Consider the following 18,757-nt stretch of genomic DNA (forward strand, 5'->3'; position numbering starts at 1 on the left):
AGTTTAAAACAAACAAAAATGTATATCTCTATTTTTCACTCTCTTTACATTTCGATGTGTATTTAAATTACATTAGATATAACTGATATAATTTATTCATCAAATATCGTTTGATTATGACCTACACTATTATCTTTTAAAAGTGACACATAAATTAAATTTAAAAACACTCGAACCAGGAAGTAGGAGTTTGAGGATATGGTAATTTTTTACTGCGTATCACCGAACGTACACTGAATGAAATGCATGCTATTATGTACGTCAGTATTTAGCAGCTTTACAGAGATAATTGATTGATCGATCGATCGGTGATCATTGTTTACGTTTGTCGCGACTCGCGACAGATGCAATGTGAAAGCTGTGCTGAGTTTAGGGTAGAAATATTAGGAAAAAACCTGGAAAAAACCTTCTTTGAGGTGTGAAAGTTCAGTTGAGTTTTGTCTGTTGTATTGTATACAAATATTGATTGCTATGAGGGGCATGGTTAAAATTATAGGCCCAAGGCAAGGGCAAGGACAGGTGATCTCAAAACCATGCTAATAATTCATGACATAGCGGGTCATTATTAGCTATTATTAGCATGCATGGTTTTGTTTGAGATCACCGCGGGCCCATTATGTTAACCATGACCCGAATAAAGCAGTCAATATTTGTTTTATATAGGCCTACCTCATTAATATAGATTTTTGTCATCTCATTGGTTAAAAGGCTTTTTCTTTTAAATAAAACGCTCTAAAGAGGCTTGGAAAACAGTACGGAAACGCTTAAATATGCAAATTTTCCTGCTCGCTGCGCTCGCAACAGGTATATAGACCGTTTAAGGTTTGTAAATTGGGATCCAAAAAATTGGCAAATGCAAGGGGGGAGATTTCTTGGCGAACCGAGAGGGGGGCAAGCGATTTTTGGCAGGCCGAGAGGGGGGGGGGCCAGCGATTTTTGGCGAGTCATTTGGAAATTTTACCCCCCGGGGCTCATAATTATTGCACAGCCCCTTATGTCTGTTTCCAGGTAAGCAGCTAGCAGGTACGAATAATTCCGCGTGAATTGAGACGTCAGAGCAGGTCAAAGTACTATTTTAGCCTACGTCCCGTATCCTACTATCACTCAAACAAGGAAATCTCTTCACAAATTCACTCACCTTTCGATCCTACATCATCAGTTGAAACAAACATCTAAGTTTCCAAAAACAACTTTGTCAGTCCTCAAAACTACAAGTAACTTCATTAATAAAAAATTGAAATCCTTCTATTACCCGTTATATTGAAAATTGTGTTCGATTTATGTCAACCAAAAGTCGAGTTCAGTTGACCAAAATGCCTCCTGGTCACCTCAGATATGACGTCAGTATCAAGCTGCTTATTAAATATTCATGAACCGACCACATGGTCACAATCGGTGGATCGGATTAGTTGGAATTAACGCCACGTGCTTGACCTTACAGGGGTCATGCAGAGATATGCATATTCATGTATGAATGGCTGCTGGCTAAACAGCGATGCGGATTAGGGTGCATCAGATGCCCCTCATGTCAATGGATTCATCTGTCCCTAGTCTTAAAATGTTCCTATTGTCACAAAACTAACATGTGCCAAGTTTGAATTAATTCGGAGGTCGTCCTGGGGGCCACCGAGAGCCTAAAGTTACAATGTGTGTTCCTATGTAGTAAAGTTCGTTGACCCCTGTACAATTCCAATTAGAAGCTGATCGAACAATTTAAAGTAGCTGCCATATCAAAACCGTTTGAATCTTTTGCGCTTATAGTACAGATAATCATCTTCGAATCGGTGATAAAAATTAATCACCAACAAAATGAGCATGTGTGGAATTGGCACAAGCGCCCTCGATACAAAATTTCAGTGAAATAGGCATTTTGTGGTAATTTTACCTCAAATTTTACAAATGTTGATGTCCTGGTTGTCATTACACTTTTACAAAGCAGATTTTCTGAACTTTAGATCAATATATAATACATATTAACAACTTTCAGTGTGAAATAAAGTATTATAGCACTTGGTTAAGACAGAAATTATAGATTTTCCCAAGAATATGGACTGTGGGGCGCTTTTGACAATAAAACACACACAGTCATTTCTTTGGAGATGGATTTTCATCACAGATTCAAAGATGATTATCAGTACGCTTAGCTCCCAAGATTTGAGCTTCTAAATCCAAACGGTTTTGATATGGCAGCTACTTTAAATTGTTCGATCGGCTTCTAATTGGAATTGTACAGGGTCAACGAACTTACTACATAGGAACACACATTGTAACTTTAGGCTCTCGGTGGCCCCTCAGGACGACCTCCGAATTAATTCAAACTTGGCACATGTTAGTTTTGTGACAATAGGAACATTTTAAGACTAGGGACAGATGAATCCATTGACATGAGGGGCATCTGATGCACCCTAATGCGGATATAGTATTCATCACCGGGACTGAGAAATGCGACATTTTCGATGTTTGTACCAGGGAATTTCAGACACGGAGACTTCTGCAAATTCGTCCAAAGGTAACCAAAGGGTTGGGGATCGCCTTTTTAACTACGGTATCACTAAATGTTTCGGAATTGAGGTCGGCAAAAAAGTAGACCATTTCGGGACTGTAATTGGTGTAGATGTCACAAGTGACCAATTTGGCTTTCAGCACATTTATTGCTCAGTGTGGGTAAAATTTACACAGAGAGTTTTTCGTTATGAACCGATCGTGTCACCGCAACTGGCAGGCAGTGCGGTGGTGCCGTGTGCGTAATGCCAACTCATCGCGCGCGTAGAGTTTGATGGGGATGCACACCGATTATATGAAAATGACTATGCCCGTGGAATAGTCTTTTAACTAGAGCGATAACCGCACCATAGCTGAACCATGTGGCTTCGGCAGTATATTGTGGTAGGCCTATACCACTGTCACCCGGAGTCTGTAATGGACATAATCTCGAAATGCTACAAAGGTATGACCGGCCGAGTGGTGTTAATGAAAGAGGAAAAGTAAAGAATATAAAATAAACTAGAGCAACTGTGCCCACGAGGTAAGTTAGGCGGATGACTGTGACGATCTGATCAAGCAGCAATACTGTGCTGGATAGTATTAAATTTAATAAGACTGTTTCATTAATTGCCGTTTTAATATACCTTGATCGTGGAAAGCTGGCATTTTGAAAACTTGAATTTTGACCTCTGTATGACCCCCTTAATGACCTTAAATGAATTTTAAAATATTTAAAGCATGTTAAGAATGTCATAATGATCATTGCATTTAAATTTCAGCTCAATTGAAGCATTTTGAAAACTTGACCTTTGACCCATTTATTGCCCCTTAAAGGCCCTTTCAGTGATTTCACAGGAACATTAAAAAAATGGAAATTTGTCAGAGTTGCTTAGAAATAAAGAATAAGTCTACAGAATTTCATTAAACCACTTTTCCCTGAATACATCGACAAATTAGTCAAAAACAGAAGTTTTAGAAAGGTTTTCTACTTCAACTCAGATCGACTCGAGAAAATCGAGATTTTTAGTACAGTGCATCACTAATCGACAGGAAAAACTTCCTAGTCCAGTGTTTCTAAAACGGGGTAAGTAGAGTCTAAATTGATTTAAAACAGACGTTTAATTTTTGTAATAGAAAACAAAATAAGCAATTAAAGGTCAGTTAGGTCACCGAGGCAAACTAACGGTCAATTCAAATATGAAAAACAGTTAAAATTGTGTATTTTGTTTAAAATAGTAGCTACTGATGTAATAAGTAGTAGAAACAATACATAACGCGTGTTAGTGCGTGGAGAGTGAGCTTCTTTCGATCTCGAAGTCGGACTTTTGTACTGTCAGTATCAAAAGTCCAGAATCATGCAAATGCTTTATTTTGTCTAAAATAAACGGCTTTCGACCGAACCACTAGCAGGCTATGTTAGCACATCTATGCCAATTACAAAAGTACCAAAATCTGAATTTTGATGATTTTTACGATCGTCCGGATGAGCAAATCACTGAATGGGCCTTTAATGACCTTAAATGAAATGAATCTTAAAATGTTTTTAAAATGTTTAGAATGTCATAAGGATCATTGCATATAAATTTCAGCTCAATTGGAGCATTTTGAAAAACTTGACCTTTGATCCCTTTATGACCCCTTAATGACCTTATATGAATTTTAAAATATTTAAAACATGTTAAGAATGTCATAATGATCATTGCATTTAAATTTCAGCTCAATTGAAGCATTTTGAAAACTTGACCTTTGACCCCTTTATTGCCCCTTAATGACTTTAAATGAATTTTAAAATATTTTCAACATGTTTAGAATGTCATAAGGATCATTGCATTTAAATTTCAGCTCAATTGGAGCATTTTGAAAAACTTGACCTTTGACCCCTTTATGACCCCTGAATGACATTAAATGAATTTTAAAATATATTAAACATGTTTAGAATGTCATAAGGATCATTGCGTTTAAATTTAAGCTCAATCGGAGCATTTTTGGTTAAAATGACCTTTTTTGACCCCTGTGATCCCTGGATGACCTCTGACATTTGGAAATATTTTTATTATATTCTTTATGTTTTCCTCTTTCATATGACACCACTCATGGGGTCATACCTCACGTGGCATTTAGAGATATGTCCATTTCAGACCAAAAGGTTGCTGAGTAAGGAAGTAAGGGAGTAAGTAAGGAAGTAACATAGACTACTATAGGCTGAGACCATTTCATGGTTCAGCAAAAAGACTATTATTGCCCGGGGAATAGTTCAGTTTTTACATAATTCTTAAAAAGGAGGGCATCTAATTCAATGACTGCACTTTTAACCAATCAAATGATAGGAATCTATATATGAGGTACCGGTATATACGTTATACAATGGTATACCAGTAGTCTATACCGTATTTTGATCGTCAAAGATTATGTATTAATTTTACATTATATGGTCAATTCCAGCGATAGCGGACAAAATTCTCTCTATGTTAACTTTCCACTTTAAAATGTCATTAATAAAGGAAATCACATTATTGATGGAGCATATCATGTCACGTCCAATGTGCTCTCTTTGTGCATATAGGCCTTCACTAGCAAGTCATACCAGGGGACAAGTTATGATAGCTTAAATGAATTGGCGTTACCACTTAATTCAAAGATAAAGCACCATATATGTCATTGAATGTCCTTCAATCAAAATGAAATTATTACCGTTAGAAAGACGTTTGCATGATCTCTCATCATATGTAAAACGATTGAATTCCACCAAAGTTTGTGGACTCTAGAGGCCATTAAGTCAATTTGGCTAATAATTTTGTTACCCGTGTATCAAAAATAAAATGATCGTTCTGAAAAATGTTAAGTGAATATGCCATAAATGACTATATCATGAAACGAAGTTTCGTTCTATAATTCTGAGGTCCAAGTGATTATTTTATGCAAATACGTTTTACCCATAAAATTCCATAAAATCAAATTTGACGTTACCCACGTATTAACTGTTACCCACGAGTCCAGCAAATATAATTGCCATAACTTAAATTAACATTTAATGACTTTGGACACTGAATTTAGTTTGACAAGCGCTTAAAATTGTAAATCGTAAAAATCGTTCACCGCTTTAAAAAAGAATCTCTGACGGTTTAAACTTTTGTTACCCACTTAATCCCGAATAGATGCTAACCTTGAAAAATAAGGAGATTGTTTATTTTAAGTTTAAATCAGCACATATTCAGGCCATGGGTATGCTATAATTTTGACAGTACTTACAGTTTATACACCTAAGAAAGCATAAACCCCAAACGGTACTATAGTACTTATAGCTTTACCCACTTAATTCAAGGCGTTACCCACTTAATCCAAGGATTTACTCGTAAATTATATGTTTCTTATGCATCTTAACATTTTGAAAACATGCGAAATAGGTTCCAAAACAGTCCTGTTTAATAGCGTCCTCTTGAAGGTATACTGAAGCTGCATCATGAAGTTTTGATTGATTATCCTAAATTACCATTTTTTGGGTAAGTGCAATTGGTTAGAGAAACGGGAATCATTGAAACACAATGGAGGAATAACCGCATGGTGGTTTCCAACCTTCTGTAATATTTTCTATTTTGCCGCTTACCAATACATACCTTCAAATATGTGTTACCCACGAACATTTTGGTTACCTACGAATCCCTACTTAAATTATAGTTAACAATGTATTGATAGTGTTTTAGTTCATAGGAACTGTCAAACACGAGTTAATAGAATATTGCTGCATGAAAATATGGAATGATTTTACTAAAATAATAATATAAAACTGTTTGCTCTGTCTATTTGAATTTGGCAACTTCATTATTCTCAAAATTTTTATACCCAAAATGCCATAATGATCCATTCTAAATATTCCATGTAGTCTGTATTTTGATTAAAATTCATTTTAGTGCCATTGCAGCCTGAATTATTGACATACGGAAAAGTATTTTTTATTTTTATTCAAAAAAATTAATAGGAATTGCTATTTTCCAGACGCTGTTACCCACGAATCCATCCGAGATCCTCATCGATACAAAATCTAACTTTATATTTATATGAAGCATTTATTCTAATCTTTCGAAATAATACAGTAATGTTAAATGACAGCCACTTTGGAAAGAGTTCGAAGAATTGACACAATCTTAACTGTACACCTGGTTCTTTCTTAAAATTTGTAATAACCAAAATATTTCTTTGTAGATATATGTAATAAAATTCTATTTTACGTTCAAAGTCTTCACCGATTTCTAGTGTATATGAGTCACACATAAAATATTGAAAGATATTAGAGAAAGTGAAATTTTATGGCGTACAACAGGTGAAAAATGCTTGAATTCGTGGGTAATATATGCATATGCGCATTTAACACTTTATTTGGTCTAGCAAGAAAAGTTATTTTTCAATCCGATGGCACTTCCACCCGATGATTCACTAGACATGATCGTCTCATTTGATAAGTCTGGAATTGAAAAGGAAAACATTTTCAAAATGGCCCCAGAGAGAATTTTGGCCCGCTTTGGCTGGAATTGACCATATACAAATGACATACCCCGGGCCTGGCCGGGGTCAATTACCTTGTAATTTGTAAGCTGTCATAAAATGTAACTTGTAAAGTTGTATTCATCATCAAAGTGATTTAAAGGTGACTCTGGCCGGGACTCCGGCAATCACATCATTATGAAGCAATCGGTTTTATTTTAAACAAACTCATATTGACCATAAAAACAAATTAAAAGCTCGGTCTCTCATCACGGGATATCATTATCTGTTCGTGATATTGATATTCAAAATTCCTGGGCGCCGAGATTGTCGATTGCAATGAGGTGCGTCCCAGTACTGCGCCATGATTATGGTGAAGGACACCAGTTCAAATCCTTTGTTTGGAGCCAATCAATAATTTCACACACAACCGCTATTGTAATTGCAAGCTTTTACTTTGTTTCCATGCTTGTACCAGTTTCTTCTTACGTGCATCAATTTGAGTATTGTCGCACGGGCTTAACGTGCACAGCACAGTTTACCGATGCACGATCCTGGAACCTAGGATTGATTGCAGATATCAAAACCGGGGATGGTCCCCCTTCTCTTTTCGAATAGCTGTGACACGTAACGTAAAGTCGGCTTCTGGTCAATTTGGTTTTATTTTGTGTTTACAAAATATATATCATAAAGCTTTAAAATGATATATCATTTGACTCCAAACGATATCAGAAGCGGATTTATGTATGGTTTGTTTAAATTTGCTCCTTCAGCAAAAGGTTACCTTATTTTGGTGCTACAAATGTCTCTTTTTTCCACATTGTTGGTAATATATTATCAAACGTTCATAATTGGCGGTCACTTCAAATCATCCCTATAGTCAACGAGGTCCAGGAATGTCCTCTCATTGGTAAAACATACCTAAACAAAAATGAGATACATGTAGCATCAACTTGAGGTGCCTATGAATAGAACCTTTATGCATATTTTGCACTGTAATCAGAATACAATTTGCTAAATTTATGGCTTATTCGTGGCTTATGGTCACATACTACCCAACAATGAAAATTTTACACTACAATTACAACCCTACTGAAAAATCATGTATTTTGTGTCTACTTATGAATTACCGTATTTGTCCGAGTATAGGCCCACCCGTTTTTAGGTGAAAATTTGTCAAACTTGGGGGTGGGATTATACCCGAATTAAAAAAAAATTAAGGTATTTATTTTTTCGGTTTTGGAGTGTCCCTGGACCTAGATGCTAGGATCACTCATGGTTGATCTAAAAAACTTTGCATGATGTTTTGTGTTTTTAATATGAAAATTGATAATTTGTACTCATGTCATAGTCTATTAATGATTTCAAAATGTATTGAATTTGCATGATTTTTCAGTAGGGCTGTAATTGTAGTGTAGAATTTTCATTGTTGGGTAGTATGTGACCATAAGCCACGAATGATCCATAAATTTAGCAAATTGTATTCTGAGTTACAGTGAAAAATATGCAAAATTCTTCTCTGGCCTTTTTGTAGCTAGAGAGAAAACTAGAGCGGTCACCGCACCATAGCTGAACCATGGGGCTTTGGCAGTATATTGTGGTACATGTATCACCCCTTTATGGAAACATTGACCTTTTACTCCTATATGACCCCTTAATGACCTTAAATGAATATTAAATTATTTTAAACATGTTTAGAATGTCATAAGGATCATTGCATTTAAATTTCAGCTCAATTGGAGCATTTTGAAAACTTGACCTTTGACCCCTTTATTGACCCCTTAATGACCTTAAATGAATTTAAAAATATTTTAAACATGTTTAGAATGTCATAAGGATCATTGCATATAAATTTTAGCTCAATTGGAGCATTTTTGGTTAAAATGACCTTTTTTGACCCCTGTGACCCCTTGGATGACCTCTGATGTTAGGAAATAGTTTTATCATATTCTTTACTTCTTTCTCTTTTATTTGACACCACTTGGGGGTTCATACCTTTGTGGGATTTAAAGATATGTCCATTTTAGACCAAATGGTTGGTAAGTAAGTAAGTAACATAGACTAATATAGGCTGATACCATTTCATGGTTCAGCAAAAATGTCACTGCATGTTGGTAAGTTTTCAGGTTTTCCTGATACCATTTAACTTTGAAACAAGTTGCCAGTCTACATCATCCAAGCTAGATACTCCAATGTCTCCAAGTGCCTTCAAGTCACCTTTCCTCTAAGTTTCTAGTATTGTTAATCACTAATCTCCTGAATTTTAGTATGTAGTGAACCCAATACTGAAAACTTGAACAGGCCTATATACATTTTTACTTGCAATAAATAGCTAGCTTTTTTTCCTTACTTTTTTTTCAATTATTTTTGTGGCAGGTGTGAGCAGGCCAGTCTACCGTAGCAACTGTAACCATGGCTGGTATACAACCAATCCCTGTGGCAATGCAAGTTGTACAGTCTCATACAATCCAACCGCAGCAGCTACAGGTAATTGAAATACAGCAACAGCAGCAGGTCAGCCATCAGCAGAAACCTGTACCTACACAATTACTCTACAATGCCCCGCAGGTAAGAAATCAGCATCTTTAGTGCACTGCAAGTAGAGTTGAATAGCTGCTTCATGTGAAACGCATTCATTGTTAAGCACACAGCATGATGTTGATTTTCTCCATTCCTGGTGATGAATGACACATTCAGGGGTCTAAATTTTAGAAAGTATGAGTTGCATGCGTGGCCCTTGCAGATAGTGGTATTATGGTTAATAGTAGTATGTAGTTGTGGCTCACACTAATGCTACAAACCATCAGATTTTTTTCTCGCTTTGTAGTCGCTAATTCTGTTTACATGATTATCAAGGATGTAAATTTTAAGGCTTTTTTTTTTTTTTTTTTTACGCAATTTAATTTATTTTCAGCCCGTTTTAGGGTTATTCTAGTCATTTTCAGTTGATTTTGGGCTTATGCAGGCTTTTTGTCAAAAGTGGACTTTCATCGCTGGAGTATGTGTATATGTGATAAATTTTTCATAAAATAGATGCCATTCCAAATGTATGAACTCAAACTTGGTTGGAAATAATCATTGGGTGGGGACTTATAGTGACCTGAAACCTAAAATTCTGGTTTTGTGCAAAGAAATTTATTTTTTCTATTTGCCTACAAACCTGCTGAATCTATTCATTGACCTAAAGGATATTGAGGTCAAGGGACATCATGGGGTCAATATATGCAATTATATACTATATTAATATATATATTCTTGTTCATTGATTGGTTAAAAGTGGATCACATGACCAAAAATAGTTCTACCATCACTACGCATATCCGTAAATAGTACCTCTAATCCGTAAATAGTATTTTCAATGTCCCGGATGAGCCGTAAATAGTACCTCCAAGCCGTAAATAGTACTTTTGACCATGCCTTCCGCGTGCGTGCATTCGATGCAATGGAACAGTTCATGCACGCGAAACTGCCATAGCGTGATTTTGCGCTGCTGTAATTGGTTAGCCCGATTTTAGCCTATTCGATTTTTTTGAAGGGCAAAATATAGGATGTGCTTAAATTGGTCGTGCTGTTCACTCATCAGGATAGAAGCTGGAGAGTCCAAACGTCAAATAATTATCTTTTAACCAATCAATGAACAAAGAATGTATTAATGAAGTATATAAAACAAATATATACTGCCTTTATTCGAAGTTCTGGTTAAAACTATGGTCCCTCACCTCAGGCCCATAGTTTTAACCAGAACCTCTCATGGCATTATATATTTGTATAATAGAGACTTTGCGGAATGAAGTTACTGGAACTTTAACAGCAACTTCAAAAATATCGATTCGATTTCTTGCTCAAATTCACTTCAACGCGAACGTCAGATTGGTTTCTGTACCAACAGCGTCTTGTTGTATCAATGGGTGATCAAAAGAAGGGTATGTAAAAGTGACTGCATCAAATTTCTCCTTTTGTTTGCTGAAGTGGTTTGTTGGTAACACTTATTACAATAGGCGCTTAGTTTGAATAAACATGGATTACATCTCTAGGCGATGACCAATGCAATGGGAATTAGGCCTATGTTATGAGCTATATGCTAATATTATACTTCTAAACATGTTTCAATTAGATATTCTTGTGATATGCCTATATTATTGTCCCGGATTATTATAATAAAAGCTCAATTATTATTCCAGTAAACGTTAGCTTTGTCAATTTTATATTTCCATCAGGACACAAGCCCATTTTATCTGTTTGCTCTCCCTAGCCCCCCCACCCCACCACCACCACCACCATCACCATCACCACCTCTCCATATCATCCCCTCCCTCCATCTATTCATCTATACTCAATTTCCCACTCCCCAGTGGCGTTGCCAGGAGTTTTCTTTTAGGAGGGCAAGGACTCCTCTTTGCATTCTGATCGAATTAAATAGGGGCCTATATCTCCCTGAATGATCCTCATTTTGTTAAAAACTCCCAGAATTTTGAATTTCAACCAACATTTATTTTATTTTATTTATTTATTACACTTTATCACTGGCACAGAATTACAAAATAAATATATAATATTGCACATCAAAGTTACATCAAAAATTACACAATATTATGAAAGGAACAATGTTTGTTTTAAAAAGTCCAGTGAATGGCTGGAGCGAACAGGTGCCAGGCACCTCTAAGACCGCCCCACCAAATCCAAAAAGAAGGGAAGGGATATAAATTAGAGGGGGGGGGGGAATGCAGGTTAAGTTACATTTGCCTGCAATTTGGACAATTACAAAAATATATTTCTGGATGCTCCTTTTCTGACATTCTTATTTTTTGTAACAAATCGGCCTCCTCCTTTAATAATGAATAATTTGGTTGACATACAATACCCATAGGCCTATGTGCGTATAGCGTGGCACATGTTAGACCAGCTTTCTGCTGAATTGGGGTACATAATGTAGGCCTAAATGAATAAAATAAATAATAAAATAAAATACCTGAACAGTACAAGCATATTTGGTTATATAGAGGTGTATTATAAGACACGCAACGTTGTAAAAAAATGTTCACAGTAGCTGCAATTCGCAGAAGTTCAGTACACTGCTGGGTCCCGTAAAATCAGGCCATGTGACGGGAACTTAATCCCCTTGGGGTTGAAGTCGAAGCCAAAACTTGGTTCCGCTAGCTGATTTGGTGTACGTCATGAGCACACACAAAAGCATATACCAAGTGTGACGTTTGGAACAAAAAAATATTTTGATCTAATTCAGTCAGTAATTTTAGCAACATGTGGCATGTTTTACCCAAACCAAATTAGATTTCCAATAATTGGTCTATTAACTAGATAATACATAAGTGGTAATTATGTAGTCTATGAGGAAATATCCAAACTATTGTTCTTAATTATGACGTATTTTCATCATAATTTTACGGCACACTATAGATTCTCGCGTTAACTTTAACTTCAAGCGGCTTTAATGGCAGAGTGGTTTTGAATACATAATCCTCTATAATCCTCTAGACGTTAAAGTTTGTGGTTTCTAACTTCATTTCGCAAGGTCTCTAGTATACCCTAAAAAACTCCCCTGAAAGTATTATTGCAGAGATTGGTCAAAATACTTATGTGAAGGGCCAAGTAGGGTGACAAGTACATGTAAGTACACAAGGAGACGATAAGGTCAAATGTGACCCACGCCCAGTGTTCCATTTACCATGCACAAATGCATATAGATTTTTGTGTTTGCATAACTTTCCCAACCTATGCACTATGTGCATGTAGTCCATCTCATCTGCTGCAGTTCACATTTTAAATATTTAAAATTCAAAATGTATAATTTGAGGAGAAACATGCAATTATCTGCATAAAAATAATGCCTACAATGTAAATCACTCAAATGCAATGGTGCATGCAACATTAATGTCGTGCATGTAGTAGAGGTGCTCGACCCCTGCCCATGGCCGGGTCATATATACAGATGATTTGAGTTTAATAGATATTAAGTTAAGCATTTGCAATAATATTGAATGACGCTTTCTATCCTTATCCTCAGGTGGACACACAGCCATTACAGATACAACACCAGCCACAACAGGCTACAGTGACCTTCCGACCAGTCAAAATTGCAGTCATAAACCATAAACCACCTGCAAAATCAAAACCAAAGAAAAGGTAGGATGAGTCCAAATAAATTATACCCATATATGACAGTCAGTCATTCTCTCCTATTTGTTCAATAGACTAACACCTTCAGTCAAAAAAGGTGTTTATTTTGTGTCGGATGTTATATCCAGAATCTGTGTACAAGTTACCCTTTTAGATTCAGTATGTGATCCTATCACAATGGCACAGAAAAATGGGCACCTCAAAAGTCCTGCTATTTTGACATTTTGATTACCATGATGGCCAACATTTCTACCTTGAGAGTAATCATGGAGGAAGATGGTACTTTTCTAGCTAAAAGATAGGAGGTAGATGGTAGTCCATGTTTCTAAACACTGTCTTTTAGATAGAGAGTGTGGTTGTTTGATACATAGGCTACATGTATACCGATGTTCAATTTTTACTTGTTAGCATTGTATAGCATACACATATTTTGTATTTTAGGAAAAAAGAATTGACTCACCATCATCATAGTGGCAACAGCCAGCAACAAACCAACTCAAAGAAGAAAAGATCCTTATGCTCTAATACCCATGGTACAGAGGAGATCGACAGTCCTGAAACACCAGCAGCTAAAAGGTTAGCCACAAAATAATCAATATCTTTCATTTCATTGTTACATGGTTGTCTCTGAGCTACTAACCCCATGGGTACTACTGCCTTTCTAACAGTACATCTGATTGGTTAATTACATAACATAATCATCTGAGTAACCAATCCAATAATAATAATAATAATAGCTTTATTTATACACGGTAAAAACATGTTCAATACAGTATTGTTCTTCCACATGTCCGTGTGGATATTAAAAATATTACTAACAAAACACAAGTTAATTTAAAATATAATATAAGAGTGTACATAGACTAAAAACTAAAATTAATACGATCTTTTACTAAAAGACAAAATATATATATAATAAATAAAATAGTAACCCTGCATTCTTCCTCATACAGTCACACTCACACATGCACTCCTCTCTCACCCTCTCAACACACATCCTCCATACATCTTTCACAATAAAACGTTATAATATGATTTATGTACAAGTTATATTTAAATTATTAAAATACATCATCAAAACCACTATTGCACAAAAACATACAAAATGATAAATTATTCAAAAATATTATTAGGAAATAAATTATAAATAAACACATCGTGATAATTTGCAGGCCCACTTTTGCACAAATACAGAAATTTCATATTAATATAAAATACTATAAAAGTAGCACCTACATGTACGCTCATCTTCATACAAGCACACATATTCCCACCATGAAACAACATACATGTACACTCCACTCACCCCTCACTTACATACACGCACACCCCAACTCACCAAGCATATTGTTAAACCCTTTCATCCCCTCAACACGCATCATCCATACCCAAGATCCATACATCATATACGATTTATATACAAATTAAATTTAACTTATTAAAACACATCATCAAAAGATCACTATTACATAAATAATACAGATATTAAACAATATATTAAGAAATAAGTTGTTTAAAATGTTTCACATTGCACATGCTTCTAGCATTGTCATCAATCGAGTTCCACAGTTGAGCACCTCTATAACTAAAGCTACGCTTCTTATATTCAGTATTTGGCTTATCCATGATAAAAACATCTTTATTTCTGGTGTTATAACAAGTTTCTTTTTAACAAATCTATTGCACAGATATTTTGGTGCTTGATTGTTTACAATTTTATGCATTGTAACTGCTTCGTTTATGTATAACTTTCCTTCAAGATTTTTCCAGTTTAAAACATTTAAAGCTTCTGTACTTGACTCATATCTACTTACACCTGTAATAATTTTTGCTGCTCTGTTTTGTAAGACTTGAAGTTTATTACTAAGGGTTTTGTTACATCTTCCCCAAACAACATTGCAATAGTCAAAGTGAGTGGCAACAATGCTTTTATAAAGTAGACACTGATGGTGTTTGGGGATCAAATTAGCGGCTCTCCTTAAAAAATTCAAACCAGTTAAAACTTTCTTTCTCACTTGGTCAATCTGATTGTTCCATAACAGTTTATCATCAACTTCAATGCCAAGGTGTTTACAATGATTAACCCTTTGAAGACGGGTTCCTTTTATGTTTACATTAAGATCTTGTGGCAATTAATCCCTAGCTTTTAACACTACTGACTATTCATTAATCTTATTTCATACACTCTTAGATTGTGAGAACCAATCAGAGCAAACTTTAGGAAATGCGAATGATGCATTAATTGTGTATATTTGCACTGGCCCGCACTCAACGTACTATGCGCAGTGCTGTCGGACGTGTTTATTTTTCTTACGGGTTGATGCATTTACATTTGCTTGTATTTTCCAACATTTTTGTCTTTCACTGGCTCTCACACATTTCAAGCATAGTGTTGCACTTAGGGATTTACATTTTCATTGATGAACAGTTTCTGTGGCTATAGCTTAATTATTGCTATACAATCATAAGGTGCCCTGTATTGTAAGGATTATTTTGGTACTAAAATCTCATTTCGGCCAAAAGTGCACTTAGGGCCTTTTGGCTCTGATCGTTCGACATCACAAATGTTTCATGTTTCCTTATCCTGAGCTTTAGGTTTCACTTGCCCTCTGCATTCTATATATCACAGGTCCAGGAAAAAGACACAGAGAATAAGAGTAGTGCAACCTGGTATGCACTCTAAAGCAGCACAGACACAACAGAGTAAAGAAGAACTGATGATCGAGCTTCAAAAAACAGTCAAAGCTAAACTCAAGGTTAGTAAGATTACAACTGCTAAAAAGTAGAAATATATCTTAAGTGCCATAGCTAGCCTGTCCAATCATGAGTTTGGACAAGTTTGCTCATGGGAGAAATAAAATTAATGCCTTTGATAGATGCTGAATTATATTTCTAGCTGCTGTAACAGTTTTACCCAACTCAGATCAAATATTAAATAAATGCCCTAACACCACACATATTTGTTATGTCAAACTCCTATATTTAATAAGAGCTGAATTCCTGATTAAAGGCACTGTCAGTGATTTGGTAAATCAGAAAATCTAAAAAGCATCAAACATCAGATTTGTGCTTTTTTGTAAAGAGAATATGTGTGCTACCATACTCTGCAAACAACCTTATACTCTACAACTTGAAGTTGACATATTAGTACATTTTGGGGGAGATTTACCAAACAGACTTCATACACTCCTATATCAAAGCAGCCAATCAGAAAAGCTGTTAGAAAAGTACGAAACATGCATTGATTGTGTATATTGTGCACTGCGCGTACTACGCGCAGTGTTTCTCGCGCGTTCGTGTCGTGTAGGATTGATTCATTTTTCGGGCGGGTTGATGCATTTATATTTGGTTCTGTTTTCCAAAATTTTTAGTGATAATTTGTTATATAAAAAAAGTTAAAATCACGCGATTTTTTCTTCACGTGCATGAAATAGATTAATAAACTTGTATTACTTATTGCTCAAGAAATTAGACAAAATAATGCACTTGTGCTGATGTTGATGCGTCTAATGCACTCCCCCCTTCGGGGCTCGTGCGTTGGACGCATCAACATCAGCGCGCATGCATTATTTTGTCTAATTTCTCTCCCAACAAGTAATACGCGTTCATTAACCTATAAATCAAACAGACAACAAACCCAATTTTTCAGTGAAAAATTGACAAAAATGCAAACATTTCCATGTTATATCCACGGATGTAAGTTTTTTCAGAATTCATGTTTTTTTGTAGTCTAGATTTACGCAATTTCTTTTATTTTCAGCCCGTTTTGGGGCTTTATAGCCCAAATGATGGAAATGTTTGGAGAGCAGATTTGCAGATTGTTGTTGTCAGTAATTATTGATTCTATGGATACATTTCTTTTCAGGAGCATGTAAATTCAATGGAAACGGATCAGTTGAAAAAAGCCTTGTACAGATTAGCAGAGCTGCAACCAGGCCTTGTGTTTGATGTTGTGGTAGGTCAGCTTGCAAGCAAGAAAAGAGAGATAGAAAAGAGAGATGCACAACCTCCTGAGACTGTCAACTATAGTGAGATAGCTATGAAACGAAATGGCAAGGGTTACATCATCCAAGGTCATCTCTATGAAGGAGATAAAATTGACAAAAAACGAGGAAAAATCTATCTGAAATGTCATAAGGTTAAACATGGTTGCAAAGCAAGAGCAAGAATCATGGGAAATGAAGCAGTCATTTTGCAAAAGAAGCACAATCACGATCTACCTAATATTATAGAGATGAGATTCTGGAACAGGGCCCGGGAGGAGGCTACAAAAGAAGAGCATCGAAAGAAACCAATATCCAAAATTTATAATATCGTGAAAGAGGCATTTTTGGCAGAAGCAAAAGACGAAGAGGAGAGGGAACGGATAGAGGCAAGCATTCCTCAATTTAAATCCCTAGAGGCAGGGATGAGAATGAAGAAATCTCAAGTCTTTACCGCACCGGCCAATGTAAGCATGCTGGATACGAGTTTTGATACTCTTCGAGATGGAATCACGGGTAATGACAGTGGCATGCAGGCTGTCAATAATGATAACCAGGACAATAGAAATATGCAATCTAATACTCAAGGTAATATAGCAGGTGCTAATTCAAACAGCCAAGATTCTTCGCTTGAAATTACATTTACTCCAGGATTTCCACAGGAAAGTCATATACTAGCCAGTACTGCATCTCAACATGCTACATTGTCAAATAGTAATTGCCAGAGTAATATGCAAATCAGCAATGAAACCCCAGTGGCGGGGAATTCAGCAGCGGTATCGTCATTGTTAGCCATAAGTAGCCATTTACAACAGTTATGATGTCAATCAAAGTTTTGATACAAATGTTTTGTTATCACCCTATTAGTTTTGTTTATCAGCAGGTACATTTTTCTTATTCTGTTTTATGGCTATGATTTTGGTTATCAGTATACAGTCTAACCTCTTTTATCCAGCCATGGGACCAAGCATTAGTCGGAGAAGTGAAAAATTCCGAAAAAGTGAATCATGTGAATTTTTGAATTGCATGTCCTAAGTACTAAAATTTGGACAACAAGATAATTCCCAATATGCTTTAATGAGTGAAATTTAGGTATGGAAGCAATCCAAACATGTTTTCCTGTGAAGATCGTACAGTTCGATAACAGAGAGATCTGGTTGAAAGAAGTTTAGATAAAGGGAGGTTACGCTGTAATAGTAAATATGTATAATATAACATTGTATGTTAGGATTAGGGTTAGTGTTGATCTTGTAAATTATACTACTGAGTAATGACGCTATTAGCATTTCATACACTCTTATATAGCGAGAACCAATCAGAGCAAATGTTAGCAAAATGTGAACCATGCATTATGTATAATGCACAGGCGCATTGCTTTCAACGTGCTAATTTTTCTTGCAGGTTGATGCATTTATATTTACTAAATATGTAGGAATATATATTAGCATCAACGTGCAAGAAAAATGAATACCTATAAATGTGGCGTGATCAAGCAATATGGGGATAGAGTTTGCATTAGTATGACATTTTCCTCATTGTACTTGATCACTTGTGATACAAGTATATATTAAGGAATAGCTGTGATGCATCCTGACATAATTAGACAGAAAACTTTGCACCTGCGTCATTTTTGCATGTGGCAGAGGTGCTACTTGTTTAATTGCATGCAAGTATCC

General features: G+C 35.8%; 1 protein-coding gene across 3 annotated transcripts; it reads left to right on the plus strand.

The window, feature by feature from the left end:
• The first annotated feature begins 259 nt into the window (after positions 1–259).
• LOC140164861 (uncharacterized) lies at positions 260–18,751 on the plus strand. Of its 3 annotated transcripts, none has more exons than XM_072188240.1 (6): positions 260–429; positions 9,340–9,531; positions 12,986–13,104; positions 13,540–13,674; positions 15,728–15,854; positions 16,964–18,751. In XM_072188240.1, exons 2-6 carry the CDS (start codon positions 9,376–9,378, stop codon positions 17,900–17,902), a joined length of 1,476 nt encoding a protein of 491 aa, XP_072044341.1. In that variant the 5' UTR covers positions 260–429; positions 9,340–9,375; the 3' UTR covers positions 17,903–18,751. The 3 variants fall into 3 exon arrangements, with proteins under 3 accessions (XP_072044341.1, XP_072044340.1, XP_072044342.1); XM_072188239.1 differs by having other exon boundaries at positions 260–416; XM_072188241.1 differs by lacking the exon at positions 260–429 and adding an exon at positions 2,442–2,509.
• Positions 18,752–18,757: the final 6 nt, after the last annotated feature.

Source organism: Amphiura filiformis, chromosome 11, assembly GCF_039555335.1.
Source record: "Amphiura filiformis chromosome 11, Afil_fr2py, whole genome shotgun sequence".
Taxonomy (NCBI): Eukaryota; Metazoa; Echinodermata; class Ophiuroidea; order Amphilepidida; family Amphiuridae; genus Amphiura; species Amphiura filiformis.

Excerpts from the sequence above, each read along its gene's own strand:
- LOC140164861 (XM_072188240.1), top strand. The coding sequence starts at position 9,376 with ATGGCTGGTATACAACCAATCCCTGTGGCAATGCAAGTTGTACAGTCT. Across the intron at positions 13,105-13,539 it reads AAATCAAAACCAAAGAAAAG|GAAAAAAGAATTGACTCACC; the intron begins GTAGGATGAGTC and ends TTTGTATTTTAG. Across the intron at positions 15,855-16,963 it reads CAGTCAAAGCTAAACTCAAG|GAGCATGTAAATTCAATGGA; the intron begins GTTAGTAAGATT and ends ATTTCTTTTCAG.